Source organism: Bos indicus, chromosome 16 (genome assembly GCF_029378745.1).
Source record: "Bos indicus isolate NIAB-ARS_2022 breed Sahiwal x Tharparkar chromosome 16, NIAB-ARS_B.indTharparkar_mat_pri_1.0, whole genome shotgun sequence".
Lineage (NCBI taxonomy): Eukaryota > Metazoa > Chordata > Mammalia > Artiodactyla > Bovidae > Bos > Bos indicus.
Genome location: NC_091775.1, coordinates 38,535,536 through 38,553,080, shown reverse-complemented (window position 1 = coordinate 38,553,080; position 17,545 = coordinate 38,535,536). Strand labels below are relative to the sequence as shown.

General features: G+C 34.2%; 1 protein-coding gene across 4 annotated transcripts in view; it reads left to right on the top strand.

Annotated features, from left to right (window-relative positions):
• The window catches only part of KIFAP3 (kinesin associated protein 3), a 150,829-nt gene that overhangs the window by 51,901 nt on the left and 81,383 nt on the right, over window positions 1–17,545 (top strand). For all 4 annotated transcript variants that reach the window (XM_070768131.1, XM_070768130.1, XM_070768132.1 and 1 more), the window contains exons 9-10: window positions 669–847; window positions 7,859–8,021. In XM_070768131.1, coding sequence (XP_070624232.1) covers window positions 669–847; window positions 7,859–8,021 — 342 coding nt within the window. The remainder of the gene's footprint in view (window positions 1–668; window positions 848–7,858; window positions 8,022–17,545) is intronic.

The following is a 17,545-nucleotide window of genomic DNA, read 5'->3' as shown; positions in this document are numbered from 1 at the left end:
TAAGATCCTTAAATTCAGGCTCTCCAGGTGGCACTAGTGATATGGAACCCACCTGCCAATGCAGGACATGTAAGAGAGGCTAGTTCAGTCCTTGGGTTGGGAAGATTCCCTGGAGGAGGGCATGACAACCCACTCCAGTATTCTTGCCTAAAGAATCCCATGGACAGAGGAACCTGGCAGACTACAGTCCATAGGGTCACAGAGTTGGACATGACTGAAGCGACTTAGCATTTACATCCTTAAATTCAGCTCTGGCTATACTGTACATTTTTTTTAACACAGCAGCCCTTGTGTGTTGAAATTTTACCTTGTTTTCCACATGTATAAAATTATTTTTCTCTATTTTCCTGTTTTATTATTTTCTATTATGTACCTTTAATTGACATTTGATTACCATGAAACGTTTATCTTGAAAAAGGTAGGAATCATAGTCTTATTTTGGTTATTGTGTCTTTCTCAACATCATAAAAATATTATTATATATATGCTTTATTTATTATAGCATATATATCAATGTTAATAATTTTCTAATGAATAGCTAGTTAAAATTTTAAAGATAACATTATCTTCTTAGAACTACATCTGTCACTTTAGTGAGTAGAAATGATTTATTAAATTGTTGATTCGACGTGCCAGTTATTTAACTCTCATTTATTTTATTTTTCCAGTTGCCCTTTATTTGCTTCTGAATCTTGCTGAGGATACACGTACAGAGCTGAAGATGAGGAACAAGAACATAGTTCACATGCTGGTGAAGGCTCTTGATCGGGACAATTTTGAGCTGCTTATTCTAGTTGTGTCATTTTTGAAGAAACTCAGCATTTTTATGGAGAATAAAAATGACATGGTAACTTATGTTGAAACAGTCCATGTTCACCATTTTCAAGTTAGAATATTTTGATAAAAAGTATACATATTATCCCCCGATTAAGATAATTCTGAATAAAAAAGTTATAATAGCAGTAATTCATTTAAGTAGCTTCATTAGGAAATATATTTCATATTAGTTAATAATCCAGATAATTGAAATTTTCTGAATAAAATATTTTCCTAATATACAGAATGAATCTTTCCATATTAAACATTATATATAGAAAGTAATTTTAACTTTAGATTGTGATTCAGAGTCATCTGGCCCTAGTATTTTCCCCTAAGCTCTTTTTTCTCCTGCATTTCTGGTATTAGTGTGTGGCAGTATAGTTTAGCCCAGCCTCCTCCTCCTTTATTGTTCCAGTTGGTAGCTGCAGCCTGTTGATTCTGCTTGATAGATCCCTTGAGGCTATCCTTTCATTCTGTTCCCAGACCCATTGTTTTAGTTAATGCCCTCTTTATTTGTACCATCTTCATTTCTTTTTGTATCACTACAGTAGGTTCCCATTTGCCATCTTGTATTGATGGAGTTATTTTTGATAAATGGTACAAAGTGATCATATATTATTTCTCCAGCTTAAAAGTATATGTAATACAGAAATATGTAAAGATGGAATAGGGAATTCTCTGGTGGTCCAGTGGCTGGGACTCTGCACTTCCACTGCAGGGGTGCAGTTCTGTCCCTTGTTGGGAAACCTAAGATCCTACATGCCACAAAGCACAACAAAAAAGTAAATAAATAAAGACAGAATAAAAATTATCTGCTCTTTTCCATGTCATTAAAGAGTCTTTGTAAGAACGATGTTATGTTAAAGAGGTCATACAATAACCATACCTTGCCTTCAGATGCTGAAGTTGCTATACTTTTAGCTATTATAAATAAGACTTCAGTGGACACAGTTATACATGCATTTTTGTCTATATTCTGTTTGTTTTCTTAGGATAGATTTCTAGGAGTGAAACTCTTGGGTCATTGGCTTTAACTTGATTGGAAATTTTATAACTATATGCTATTACAAGTCATTAGGTGACTGTGTATTATCAGTATAAATGGATTCTCCTTCAGATAGTCTAAATATATAGTATTTTTACCTGTATTTTTCCCTTCTTTTAAAATCTAATGAGCTAGGAAATAACTTATGCTTATTGAATGACATGGTGTGCTCTTTGAACACCTGAGACTGATTAATTAGGTTTATTAAATGCCTTGAATTCTGATACTTGAAATACATGAAATTTTATTTTACCCAAAAATGTTTAGTATGCATCATTTTCATCATTAGTTTTGATGATTGTTGAAGATCACTGTGTCTGATACTGTTTTAGGATTGAATTTACTTAAATTAATCTAAAACATGTTTTTGTTTTCATTGATCTTATATTCTAGAAGAATATGACATGGTGATATATTAATATATATTCCTGAGTATAGTTAGAGTGTGGCTAAGTATTTGTTTCCCCTTGCTGTAAGTTGAAATATATTCTTCCATTTATGTATTTGAAATAAGTTCACCTTTAACAAGTGTGCACAATTCAAATTGATTTGCCATAAGTATGTATCTACTATGCATTGCTTATATTTGTATTTAGATAATACTCTTCTTCTTATGTATTTATTCTGTCAAAAGATGATCTCCGAAACATAATGAAAAATTATTTTCTGGTAAAATAATAGATTCAGAAGCTACAATATAAATTATCTTATCAAATGTCACAAATTATTGGGGAGGCAAAACTGAGGATCAGAAAAGGTAATTCATCCAAAGTCATAAGAATAGTTTGATTGGCAGGAATTGTAGTGTACATGATGTGCATTTCATCTTTCATTGTGGAAAAGAATTCATTTTTCCTAAGGGTATTATATAGAATCAGGATTCTTAGAGCTCAACGAGACCTAATATCTATGTCTACATTTGTAGATTAACTCTTAATTATACAGATGAAGTAGCAGAGAGTTAGAGAGGTTAAATAATAGGCTCAAGGAAACATCTCCAGGATTTGGCTTCCTACTCTTCCTCTCTGCCTCCAAGACAAAATTCATTTTATGTTGCTTTTTAAAATAACATTTTTAGCAAGATATGAAGTATAAGCAATTTTTAAATGTTGGCTTTCAGAACTGAAAAATAATTACTTAAATGCTGAAATAAATTTGCTCATAAGTGTTTGATAAGCTGTCACTTTGCATAGAACTTTTAATAAAAGTACTAATTAACTAAATTTCATTTTAGAAGCATCAAATTGAGAGGGCATTATTGAGATAAAATTACTAAATTTAGCTTTGGGGATTGGGCTTTATCAATCAAAAACATGATTAGAAGACTGTGTTTAGTTTGCATAAAAAACCTTTCAATTAATGATTTAAATTGAGTTTTCATTTTTTTTAAATTTTATTTTATTTTTAAACTTTACAATATTGTATTAGTTTTGCCCAACATCGAAATGTATCTGCCACAAGTATACATGAGTTTTCATTTTTAATATAAATACAATATGCTTAAAAGGGACTAAGTCATTCTAGAATTTGAATTTAAGAACAACATAGTGTCTAGTGTTTAACTACATAATTGTCCTACCTGGCACATTTTACATTTCATTCTGTGCAATGGAAATACTAATTAATTAAAAAAAAAAAAGCTCTCCAAGTTACTTTATTAAGTTTGCTATAACAGCCAGTGTGTACTGTGGCTTTTTTGAAAGAAAAATATTATTTAGTATATTAATAACAGATGAAGCCTTGTGGCAATTTTATTTAAAAAGAATGGAAGGGAGGGATAACTGATTTGTTTGTGATATTTTATTATTTATCTAAATAAAGTGTTCATTTTACTGTTGAAATGAACTAATATTGACCTTGCTTTTTGGGGTTATGTATTTTAAAGGAAATTTAGTTTGCATAAAAAGTCTTTCAATTAATGATTTAAATTGAGTTTTTTTAGTATAAATACAATATGCTTAAAAGGGACTAAGTCATTCTAGAATATGAATTTAAGAAGAGAGAAGATATATATTCCTTGGGTTGCTTATCTTCTTATTAATTTTTGAGCCTTGTTTTTGTATTTTGAATATAAGTCTTTTATCAATTATGTTTTACAAGTATTTACTCCCTTTTATGGTTCATGTTTTTATTTTCCTGTGAGGAGCAAAGGTTTTAATTGTTACGAAATCCAGTATATAAAAAAACTTCAATGGATTATATTTTGGATTTGTATCTAAGAAATTTTTGCTTAACTTAAGGTCATGGACTTTCTTCAAAAAGCTTTGTAGAGTTTGTGGTGTTGGTGGTGTTGCTTTTGTTTTAGTCTATGATCCATGGAGTTTTAGTTAATTTTACATATGGTGCTTACATATGATTAATTAATTTTGTATATTAATTTTACATATGATATAATTTTACACATGTATCAACATCCGTGTTTTGAATATGGATTTCTAATTGCCCTTGCACCATTTGTTGAAGAGACTGGCCTTTCTCCACTAAATTGCCTTTGTACCTTATTGAAATGCCTTTGTACTGTTGTTGAAAATCAACTGCCCCATGTAAGTGTGATTTTATTTTTAGACTGTTTTCTGTTCCATTAATCTGTTTCTACGCTTTTGCTGATGCATGTTTGTCTTGATTACTGTAGCTTTTGTAATAAGTCTTGAAATCAGGTAGAGTGAGGCCTCAAAAGTTGTTGCTGTTTTTCAGAATCGTTCTGGCTACTTCAAATTCTTTATCTTTCTATATATATTTAGAATCAAGTAGTCTGTTTTGTTAAAGAAAACGAAATATCTTGGAATCTTGATTGAGACTGAATTGAGTCTATTGGCAGGATACAGTGTGTTAACCGTATTGAAGTCCCCAATCCATGAACATATTATAACTCTCCATTTTTTAGGTCTTTCTTGATTTCTTTCATGATTTTGTAGTTTTACGCACACATATTTTGCACATATTTTGTTAGATCTCTACCTGTGTTTTACCATTGTGATGACAGTTGTTAAAAAAGAAAGTATCAGTTTTCTGCTGTTGAATGGTAGAATATAGATATATAATTTGTAGATTGACCTTCTTATGTCTTGAAACATTGCTAAATTTATTTTTTACTTGTGGCTTTTTGACCTGCCCACCTCTAGGTTTACTTATTCTGGCATTAGCTATGACAAGTCTACTAATGAGCCCTTTGAAGATTTCCTTCATATGTGTTTTAAAATTTAATTCTTTTGGTGTCATTTTTTCTGTGAGATACTCTGTCCATTCACTTGTGGTTTTCATCTTTTCCAGTAGGGTCTTTAACATATTAATCATAGTTATTTTAAATTCTCTGTCTAGTAATTAGACAAGTCATATCTGAATCTGGTTTTGTTGATGGCCTTATCTTATCAGTGGGTTATTTTCTTGCTCTTTTGTGTATCATAATTTTTTGTTGTTGTTGAAAGCTGGATACTATGTGTAGATTAGTAGAGAGTGAGATAAATGATATTTATGTATGGAAATGGTCAGACCTTTTTAGGTTTTTAATGTTGGGACTTAAGTCATTTTTGTCAGGAGTTTAACTGTTTGGTTGCCCTCCAGGCACCATCAGCTTCAAATTTATCTAGCAGTATTTTGTCTTTGGTGGAATATTGATTGCCAGAGGATTTTTCTCAGGTGTTCATGTTCCACCCTCTACTTCAGACTTTTGCAGTATGCCTGTACCTCAAAGAGAATCTTTCTCTTCATTTTAACTTCGGTCATATACTGCTGTTGTTTGTTACTTGGCTTTGTTAATTTGTGCCAGGGGTGGGGAGAGGGAGAGAAGAAACTTTTTCCATTGTTCTAATTTAGTTTCAGGCTAGTTTTAGGCTTGCCCTGTGTCCATGATTTTCAGCAGTAGGGCTTCCTAAGTCATACTGTCAACTTCTTTCCTTAGGATTTTTTTTTCTGTTTGCTTCCCCTTGCTGCAGTGGGTCTTCACCAATGCTTCAGATGTGACAGGATTTGCCATACTTCCCTGAAGCTTAAGTCTTTTGTTTTTGGGGGGAAATAGGAAAAAAAAGATCTGAACAAGATTTTGTGCCTTTTCCCCCTTAACAGTAATGTCTCTTTCTTAGGCCCATGCCTCTGTGTGGAAGTTTTCTACCATCTTCTATCCTATCCCTAGTATTTCTTGTGACCCTCTGATAAGGTCCTTGGAAAAGAGTTTGCAAGTGGTTGCAAACTCCCGAGCATCTATAGCTTCAGAGTTCTGTAGTCTCAGGCTGCTTCACATTTGGCATTTAACTAAGCTATTTGTTTAACTTTTTGTTCAGTGTTCCTACTGAATTCTGTGGTAGCCTTCTTTTTCTTCAGTGCTCTGCTCCATATAAACCAGTGCTCATTAGCCTTATCTCCTTGGGTATGGCTGTTTTCCTTATATTTCAGACCAATTGATTTCCCTGCAACCTCAGCTCCAATGCTGTTTTGCTTTTTAAGTTGTGATTTTGTATTTGGGTTTTTCTTACAGTTAGAGTAAAAACCACATGCCTTCTCAGTTAAGAAACGTTTGTTGAATGAATAAATAAACCGAAAAAGAAGTTATTCACTGTAACCATAGAAGCTAGTAATAGAATTACAGTCCTGTATAACATGACAAATACTTGTCACTGGCCTAAGTGGGAATTATTGTGTGACATTAACAACTGAATCCCACAGTCTGCTTGGAAGATTAAGCTGGGAGAAAGGGAGAATCAAAGTTAGAGAGTCTTTGGAGATGAACTTGTACTTCTTTATGCAGAGCTCTAGGATATGACTGCAGTGTGTCCATGGAATATAGATACACATCTGAAGGAAAAATTGTTGTTGGATTGTCAATTCCCATTAAAAATAATTGTTTACTCCTTGGCATAGAATGAAAGGAAAAAATTATATTGAGGCCTCAGTTATTAATGTGATTTTTATGAGGTCATTGAAAATTTGCACTAGAGATATCAGAAGGATGGTATAAATAGATGCTTTCAGTTCAGTTCAGTCGCTCAGTCATGTCCAACTCTTTGCGACCCCATGGACTGCAGCACGCCAGGCCTCCCTGTCCATCACCAACTCCTGGAGTTTACTCAAACTCATGTCTATTGAGTCAGTGATGCCATCCAACCATCTCATCATCTGTCATCCCCTTCTCCTCTCGCCTTCAATCTTTCCCAGCATCAGAGTCTCAAATGAGTCAGCTCTTCGCATCAGGTGGCCAAATTATTGGAGCCTCCATGGGTCATATAGAGTAGGAGACAACTCAGCACACAGATACACAGATTATCATTGTCTTTGTTACTGCTGTTTAGCCGCTAAGTCCTGTGCAACTCTTTTGTGACTGTAGGGACTGTAACCCCACTAGGCTTCTCTGTCTATCAGATTTACCAGGCAAGAATACGGAGCGGGTTGCTGTTTCCTTCTCTGGGGGATCTACCCGACCCAGGGATCGAACTTGCATCTCCTGCTTGGCAGTCAAGTTCTTTACGACAGAGCTACCAGGGAAACCCTATCAATATATTTACCAGACAGCAAATTATTACGCATTGTTTAAACCTTTGTTTCAAATTTAGTGTTTTCTAGGTAGCTTGTAGTTCTTTCCACATTGTTTCTAGAGTACTTTGTACATTCCACATTTATCACATTGCATTTTAATTATTTGTTTCATTTCTCTGCTCTGTTTTTAGACTGGAATCCTTAAAAGCCAAGACAGAATCTTGTTTAATCTAGGACAGGTTCTGGCACTTAGGAGGTGGAGTTTATAATGTGCTTTCAAGAACACAAAGTAATTTGTCGTCCAGTTGATGCTATGAAATAAGAGAAGGAAGGGATGAACTGGAAATATGTATTTTCTCCTCAAAAGTTTGGTTTCAGAGAAGTTTACAGATTAAAATGAGAGTAATAAACACATAGTACTTACACATATTCATGAGGGTGAAAACAATGAAAAGATAATTCTTTGTAATCTTTTTTGTCTTATTGGATAATAGAGACTGACTGCATTTGTATTATTATTTTCTATAGGTGGAAATGGATATTGTTGAAAAACTGGTAAAAATGATACCTTGTGAGCATGAAGATCTGCTAAATATCACCCTCCGACTTCTACTAAACCTGTCCTTTGACACAGGACTGAGGAATAAGATGGTACAAGTTGGACTGCTTCCCAAACTTACTGCACTCTTAGGTATGCTTTTTAAAAATTGATAGTGTTGCTTGGAATTTCCAACACCACTGGAAAATCTAAGTCTGTCTTTAAAAGTCTGCTGAAAAGATTGTTATGTATATGTTCTTTGATTAGGTACTTTATTATTAAGAAGAATGAATGAAAAAAGACCTGTGCTAGGATTTCCATGGTGGTATAGAATGAAATGAAATAGAAACTTTTAGCTGTTTGACTCTATTTACCCCTGTGAAAGTGAAGCCAAAGTGAAAATATACTACCATGGGAGCAAGAAGGAAAAATTACCCTCTCTTAAGCATTTTTTTAAAGTAGATAGATACTCTGAGTTCTTATATTTTGCCATACCTTTAAAATACTCATTACCAATACACAAGCCTTTATGGAGCCTTTTTGTCATTAAGTACAAAAGGTCATTTTTATATAGTGTTAGTTAGAAAATATATTAGAGGATTCCATTTATACATCATTTTCTTTTAGCTTTTAGCAAGATACCTATATAGCAAAGGTGGATTCAAGAGTTAATGCTTTTGTGCTCAGACATAATGCTTCTCATACATAATGCTTCTTAGTATATAATGCTTCTTAGGAGAGTATTTAAAAAACCCTTTTTGATCTATTAAGCGTCTGTCTTTATAGGCACCTGCTCCTCCCCAGCATATGCTTTATACCTTGTCCGTACTGATCTCCTTACCATCCTCTCAAAAGTTCTTTTATGTCTAAGTGCCTGTCCACCTGCCTTTTTCCTCCACCTGGAATGCCACTGCCTTTCTTAACTAGAAAGCAAATCTTTACTCAGCTTTTATAACTGTTTCTTTGTTTAGCACTGAAGTTTCATTTGTTTTTAGCTTTCTCCATATATTCAAATATTTTATGTAGTGAAATAGTTGGAATGATTTAAAGTTAAGTTTATTCTTAGTTGTCTAAAATTTGTGAATCTACTTTCTCATTGAATTCATCATTACTGTTTTATAACACTGGAAGTAAAATTTATTGAATGTTTACTTTGCCAGCTATTTTGCTTTGTGCTTTATACATTATCTTGTGGAATCCTCATCTGAGATCTTTACCCATGATTACAGTGGATAAAAGACAAAGCCCAAATTCAAATTCAGGTATATCCGCTGCCAAAGTTGGATTTATTAACTACTATAATAAGCTACTGTGTATAATTATATTAAGTCAACTATGATTAAGTAGGTAGGGAACACTATAATTTAAAATTTCAGTTCTCCAAGTCCCTTTGAAAAAAAAGTTTTAAGGAAATTTATTTCTTACTTTCTTTTTCTCAGAAAAGGAAAACTTTTAGACTATTAGTCAAAAAACATTTGATCCATTGGCCATTCCACAAATATTGCACAGAGCTTTGATTATGCATTTTAGAAGAAACTCTATTGAGGAGCACTTTCAAAAACTGCTTTTGGGGAACCAAAGCAATACAACCATTTAGTGAGGAAACAGGAAAACTTTAAAAGTATAATGGGTGGGACTTGAATTTAATTTATATGATCATTTTTTATCATAAATTCAGCAGAATTATGTATCAAATATCAGGTTAGATTCTTAATGTATGAAGATGAATAAAAGTCCTTGTCCTGAGATAATTCATAGTCTCTTTGGCTTGTTCAGTATCCAATCCACTTACTTCTAGGAAACAAATGATTTAAATGAGATTTTTGGGAAATTACTCATAGGATTCTCATTTCATATTTTATTAACAAGTAGTAAATTTTGGCATATATAAGATATTCAATACAAAAAATATTTCTTTAATCTCTCCTGGAGCTCATTTCTGGAGTCAGACTGTCTTATTGGAATTGTTACTCTTTATACTTTTTTTTTTTAATATAAATTTATTTTTTTTAATTTTATTTTATTTTTAAACTTTACAATATTGTATTAGTTTTGCCAAATATCGAAATGAATCCGCCACAGGTATACCTGGGTTCCCCATCCTGAACCCTCCTCCCTCTTCCCTCCCCATACCCTCCCTCTGGGTCGTCCCAGTGCACCAGCCCCAAGCATCCAGTATCGTGCATCAAACCTGGACTGGCGACTCGTTTCATACATGATATTATACATGTTTCACTGCTATTCTCCCAAATCTTCCCACCCTCTCCCTCTCCCACAGAGTCCATAAGACTGATCTATACATCAGTGTCTCTTTTGCTCTCTCGTACACAGGGTTATTGTTACCATCTTTCTAAATTCCATATATATGTGTTAGTATACTATATTGGTGTTTTTCTTTCTGGCTTACTTCACTCTGTATAATAGGTTCCAGTTTCATCATCTCATTAGAACTGATTCAAATGTATTCTTTTTAATGGCTGAGTAATACTCCATTGTGTATATGTACCACAGCTTTCTTATCCATTCATCTGCTGATGGGCATCTAGGTTGCTTCCATGTCCTGGCTATTATAAACAGTGCTGCGATGAACATTGGGGTACACGTGTCTCTTTCCCTTCTGGTTTCCTCAGTGTGTATGCCCAGCAGTGGGATTACTGGATCATAAGGCAGTTCTATTTCCAGTTTTTTAAGGAATCTCCACACTGTTCTCCATAGTGACTGTACTAGTTTGCATTCCCACCAACAGTGTAAGAGAGTTCCCTTTTCTCCACACCCTCTCCTCATTTATTGCTTGTAGACTTATAGATCGCAGCCATTCTGACTGGCGTGAAATGGTACCTCATAGTGGTTTTGATTTGCATTTCTCTGATAATGAGTGATGTTGAGCATCTTTTCATGTGTTTGTTAGCCATCTGTATGTCTTCTTTGGAGAAATGTCTATTTAGTTCTTTGGCCCAATTTTTGATTGGGTCATTTATTTTTCTGGAGTTGAGCTGTAGGAGTTGCTTGTATATTTTTGAGATTAATTGTTTGTCCATTGCTTCATTTGCTGTTATTTTCTCCCATTCTGAAGGCTGCCTTTTCACCTTGCTAATAGTTTCCTTTGTTGTGCAGAAGCTTTTAAGTTTAATTAGGTCCCATTTGTTTATTTTTGCTTTTATTTCCAATATTCTGGGAGGTGGGTCATAGAGGATCCTGCTGTGATGTATGTCAGAGAGTGTTTTGCGTATGTTCTCCTCTAGGAGTTTTATAGTTTCTGGTCTTACGTTGAGATCTTTAATCCATTTTGAGTTTATTTTTGTGTATGGTGTTAGAAAGTGTTCTAGTTTCATTCTTTTACAAGTGGTTGACAAGTTTTCTCAGCACCACTTGTTAAAGAGATTGAGAATTGTTACTCTTTATACTTTTTAAGAATGTTACATTGGGCAAATTACCCAAACTCTGATTTGGTTTCCTCATCTCTAAAATGAGGATAATAATTAGAACCAATTTAAACTTATTTTGAAGCTTAAATGAGCTATTGCATGCAAGGTGCTTAGAATGGTATCTGACACATAGTATTTTCTTAATAAATATTAGCTATAATCATTTTATTACCAATATCATCATTGTTATCATTTAATATAAAGTGGACATTCTATGAGTGTTGCTGACTTACCTTTCTATAAGCACAAATTTCCTTCTTACAGATATTAAATCACTGTTAACAAACAGGGTAGATTATTTATTTTTACTTCCCTGTGATATTTATGTTTATTCAGTTTAAGTCATTAAAATGTTCCTAATCTACTAGGGCAGAGCATAATGCTAAACATTGTAGAAAATATTTTTCAATCTATAGACATTTTGAAATTTAAAAGAAAGAATGTGTCCATATTGTTACTTCATTACAAAGTGCCATTTGAGACAGATATTGATAGACTTATCACTTTAACAAGATGATATTTACAAAGGAAGGAAGAATAGAGGCTGTAGAAAGAATTTCAGATAAAATGGTCAATATTACCTAAAGGCATAGATGGTGCCAGGTAAATATGAGGAACAGTAACTCAAAATATAGTGGGAGATAACTTTGAAAAAATGGGTTCATATACATTTATGTAATAGTATGAAGCTTAAGGCTGTGCTAAGAGTTATACTTAATATAATTGATGATAGTAATCATTACAGGATTTTGAGCTAGTTGGGTCATAATCAGAGTATTGCCCTAGGGAAAATAATCTGGCATCATTCTACTGGATACACAAAAACTAGAGTCTAAAGATGAGAACAATAGCCTGTTATGGTAGCAGGACAAGTAAAGAAACCCTCAATTAGGGAAGAGGTGATATGTCAGGTATAAGGCAGAAGAAAAGGGTAAAGAGACATAGCGTCATTGCTCATCTTCAGTCATTCAGTCGTGTCCTACTCTTTGAAACCTCCATGGACTGCAGCACGCCAGGCTTCCCTGTCCTTCACCATCTCCTGGAGTTTGCTCACTCATGTCCATTGAGTCAGTGATAGCATCCAACCATCTCATCCTCTGTCATCCCCTTCTCCTGCCTTCAATCTTTCCCAGCATCAGGGTCTTTTCTAATGAATTGGCCCTTCACAACAGGTGGCCAAAGTATTGGAACTTCAGCATCAGTCCTTCTAATGAATATTCAGGGTTGATTTCCTTTAGGATTGACTGGTTTGATCTCCTTGCAGTCTAAGGGATTCTCAAGAGTCTTCTCCAGCACTACAGTTCAAAAGCATCAATTCTTCGGCACTCAACCTTCTTTATGGTTTGACTGTCTCATCTACACATGACTACTGGGAAAACCATAGCTTTGATTATAAAGACCTTTGTTAGCAAACTAATATCTCTGTTTCTTAATACGCTGTCTAGGTTTGTCATATTTTTTCTTCCAAGGAGCAAGCATCTTATAATTTCATGGCTGCAGTCACCATCTGCAGTGATTCTGGAGCCCGAGAAAAACTCTATCACTGTTTCCGTTGTTTCCCCATCTATTTGCCATGAAGTGTTGGAAACCGATGCCGAGGTCTTAGTTTTTTGAATGTTGAGTTTTAAACCAGCTTTTTCAATATGTAGAGTACATCTTACGAAATACCAGGCTGGATGAAGCACAAGCTGGAATCAAGACTGCCGAGAGAAATATCAACAACCTCAGATGTGCAGATAACACCACCCTTAAGGCAGAAAACGAAGGTGATGAGGTGAAAGAGGAGAGTGAAAAAGGTGCATTAAAACTCATCATTCAAAAAATAAAGACCTTGACATCCAGTCCCATCACTTCGTGGCAAATAAATGGGGAAATAGTGATAGGCTTTGTTTTCTTTAGCTCCAGAATCACAGCAGATGGTGACTGCAGCCACGAACTTATATAAAGACGCTTGCTTCTTGGAAGAAAAGCTATGACAAGTCTAGACAGCAGATTGAAAAACAAAGACATTATTTTGCCAACAAAGGTCCATATAGTCAAAGCTATGGTTTTCCCAGTAGTCATGTATGGATGGGAGAGTTGGACCATAAAAAATCCTGAATGCTGAAGAATTGATGCTTTTGAGCTGTGGTGTTGGAGAAGACTCTTGAGGGTCCCTTGGACTGCAAGGAGATCAAACCAGTCAATCCTAAAGGAAGTCAACCCTGAATATTCATTAGAAGGACAGATGCTGAAGCTGAAGTTCCAATACTTTGGCCACCTGATGCAAAGAGCCGACTCATTAGAAAAGTCCCTGATGCTAGGAAAGATTGAAGGCAGGAGGAGAAGGGGATGACAGATGACGAGATAATTGGATGGCATCACTGACTCAATGGACATGAGTTTGAGCAAGCTCCAGGAGATGGTGAGGACAGGGAAGCCTGGCATGAAGCAGTCCATGGGCTCTCAAAAAGTCAGACGTGACTGAGCAGTTGAACAATAACAACTCTGCTTAGAAGTTAAATAAGCAGGGTGACACTATACAGTCTTGACTTACTCCTTTCCTCATTTTGAACCCGTTCGTTGTTCCATGTCCACTTCTGACTGATACTTCGTGACCTGCATGCAGGTTTCTCAGGCGGCAGATAAGATGGTCTGGTATTTCTATCTCTTGAAGAATTTTCCACAGTTTGTTGTGATCCACATAGTCGAAGGCATTAGTGTACTCAGTGAAATAGAAGTAGATGTTTTTCTGTAATTCTCTTGCTTTTTCTATGACCCAATGGATATTGGCAATTTGATCTCTGCTTCCTCTGCCTTTTCTAAATCCAACTTGTACATCTGGAAATCCTTTGTTCACATACTGTTGAAGCCTGGCTTGAAGGATTTTGAGCTTTACCTTGCCAGTATGTGAAATGAGTGCAGTTGTGTGGTAGTTAGAACATGCTTTGGCATTACCCTTCTTTGGGATTGGAATGAAAGCTGACCTTTTCCAGTACTGTGTCCACAGCTCAGTTTTCCAAATTTGCTGGCATATTGAGTGCAGCACTTAAACAGCATCATATTTTAGGATTTGTAATAGCTTAGACATATCATAGGTAAATTTAATGTGACATGGCTGCTGTTTGGATATGGATAATGATAAACTATTCATAAACACTCAATGACTGTTAGAATGTTACTGCTAGGAACAGAAATAGAGAAGTATAAAAGAAGTAATTTGAGAGTATCAGTGATAGATTTCATTTCAGACATGTTAAAGATATCTTCAACAAAGATGTTTAATGAACAGATAGAAAAAGGTCTAGCATTCAGGAGAGTTACTAGATTAGAAAAGAAAAACTTGTCCATTAGATGAATAAAACTGGAAAAAGGATACCACCAAATGAGATATAACAGTCAGAGAAATATGATTATTTTCAACAAAGACATAAAAAACATGTTAAGTTTAGGCTGTTACTGAGAAGCAGTGAAGTCCTTGGAATTGTCATGAAGTAGAGAAATGAAGAAAATGAATAGGAAGAGCAACTGAAAACTTTTTACTTCCTTTCACTCATTCTTTCAAAGTGTTGCTTCATTATTTTCTTTGAAATATTGTTAATTCCTAGGGCATCAGATTTTGCTACACTAGGGAGAGTGAAGAGCTAGTATTATTTTAACCTTACATTACATAGCTAGAAATTGATGATCTTAAAAGTTTTCCCCTCTGTTTTTGGCTAATCTGTAAAAACTGATTGAAAGCAAAATAATTCTGTTGAGATGTTTACAGTTACCTTGCCTTGGTAACTTCTTGGCTTATCTTTCTGGGTAAGTAGAAGATGATGGCTAAAAAGCATTCCTCATAAAAGTATACACAAAATTTTTCTTGTAGAATAAGCTGAAAAATAATATGAAAAGTTACTGTGATCTGAATAAATATTAAAAGCAAAGAGGAAGTTGGTTACAGCTTGATATTTTGCCATGTGAAGAACCAATATTTATTTATAAACTCATGAAAACTTTTCATTTATCTGAGAACTACTAAATAGGCTCTAAAATCATTCCTATGTAGTCATACTGTATTTTTTTCCCTTTTTTTTCTCTTTCATTGCTCACAAGTCATTAAATTTGAGTATAAGCAGGTTTCTTTTCTTTTTCTCAAATGTTCATGTTTTTTGCTTGATAACTTTCTTTAGTTCCTCCTTTGCATTCCACTTACAAGCCTTAGAAGCAGTGGCAATCATGTGTAATAAAGAAAGAGAATATCTTCTGATGTTCCAGGATCAAGTAAAAGGAGAAAATGTACTTTTTATATTAAAGAGAAATTAAAATATACTAGAGAACAGTGCCTTCCAACTTATAGTCTATAAAATGCTTCAAAATATCTACAGGTGTTCAGAATACCCAACAACTGTTTCACATCTTTTTATTTAATTATTTAATGGCACTGTTATTTTCAGTTCTTTTTCATTTAAATTGTAGGCTAAATAAGCTTATATAGTTGAGCCTATGGGGGAAAAATGTTCCAAATTCCAAGTAACTGATTTCAATATGAATTTTTTTAATAGAACCATTTTGTAAATTTTAAAATTGTTTCTATTTTATAAAGTCCCCAAAATGGCCCTTTTATCCATCACATCCCAGAAAAACAACCCATTTATTAAATGTATTAGTCAGGAGGACAAGATTATGATTATTAATAAACAACTCTAAGCTCTCAGTAGCTTGAAATAGAAAAAAGTTACTTTTGCTCATGTTTATATCTAGTATAAGGAAGTTGAAAGTGGTGGTCCATGTTAGTTAGCATCAGTCAAGGACCCAAGTTGACAGAGCCTCCAGGTCACCATGGTACCATAGAAGGGAGAACAGAGAAAATGGAAAATTGCAAACTTAAAGGCTTCCATTTTGAGGTAAAAATGTCATTTTTGTTCACATTTTCATTGATAAAGTAAATCACATAGCCATGTAGAACTTTAAGGGGATGGGCAAATGCTTGAAAGGATTATAACTGGAACACTGGTGGACAAGTAACCTAATGATCCTGAAAGACACTTTAAAATTTTCCTGAATGTTAGCTGGGTTTCCAGGATTACCAGAATCTCTTGAAAGTACATCCTGTGACATTATTGCAAATATTAGCATATGTAGCATACCTAGCAACTACAGTAGCAGAAAGCACATAGAATAAAAGCTAGAATTCTGGAGCCAGACTATATGACTTTGAGTGTTAGTTTCATCAGTTACTAGCTATGTGATATTGTACAAATCACTTAACCCATATGTCAGTTTTCTCATCTCCAGTATGTAGATAATAATGGTACATATTAATAGGGAAGGTTAAATGATATAGTATGGTGAATATTAGCAATATTATATGTGAAATTACGTAAAAATACATAGAATACAAATAATTGATATCCATAAGTGGGTCTTTATTGATGTTTGTTTTTCAGGCTTATACCATTAAGAGAATGTAATCCTTTTGTATTGAAAAATTGATTACATCATTCTTTTCATAAATATTTCCTTAAATTTACTTTAATACATAAATGTTATTTAAACTTTTATTGAGAAGCAGTATAATGTGGTTAAAACCATGGGCTTTGGAGCCAGAGTGCCTGGGCCAAGTGCTGTATAAGTATTCCCTACTGTTTCTGTTATCATTGACTAGAATTTGTAATTCTGAAGATAATTTATTATACAGGGCTGTAAATATTAACAGCTCAAGTATTCCGCCTTGCTAAACGACCCCAGAATGCCATGTATTCTTAATTTTTTATACAGTTTTTCTATTTTCCTCTATTGTCCTTGGCTGTCAGTTCTCATTTCTTCTGTACCAACAGCAATTCCATGGCAGCAATTTTCCTTTCCTCTAATGATATATTGCTAATCTCCTTTGGTCTTGGAAACCAACAACTAAACTTACTTGAAATTTATATTTTGTTAAAACTGAATTCCAAATGAGTGCCCAAATGTTTCTCTTCCTAGTAACATTTATTGCATGGACTTTGTAACATTTCTTTTGACTGTGAAGAACCTGTTTTGCTTGATTGTGCTCTTTGCTGTGTTCAAAGAAATTATATGTAGTGTAGACAAAATGATTTCCTGATAAGTGATTAATAAAATGGTCATTTTTACATTTGTTAATGTATATATGTGTGAAAAATTAAATCATTAACTTATAATATAATAAAATAAACTTCTCAATTGAGTTTTCAAGATTTTTGGCCACTACTACTATGTATAAAGCAGAGAAGGCAATGGCATCCCACTCCAGTACTCTTGCCTGGAAAA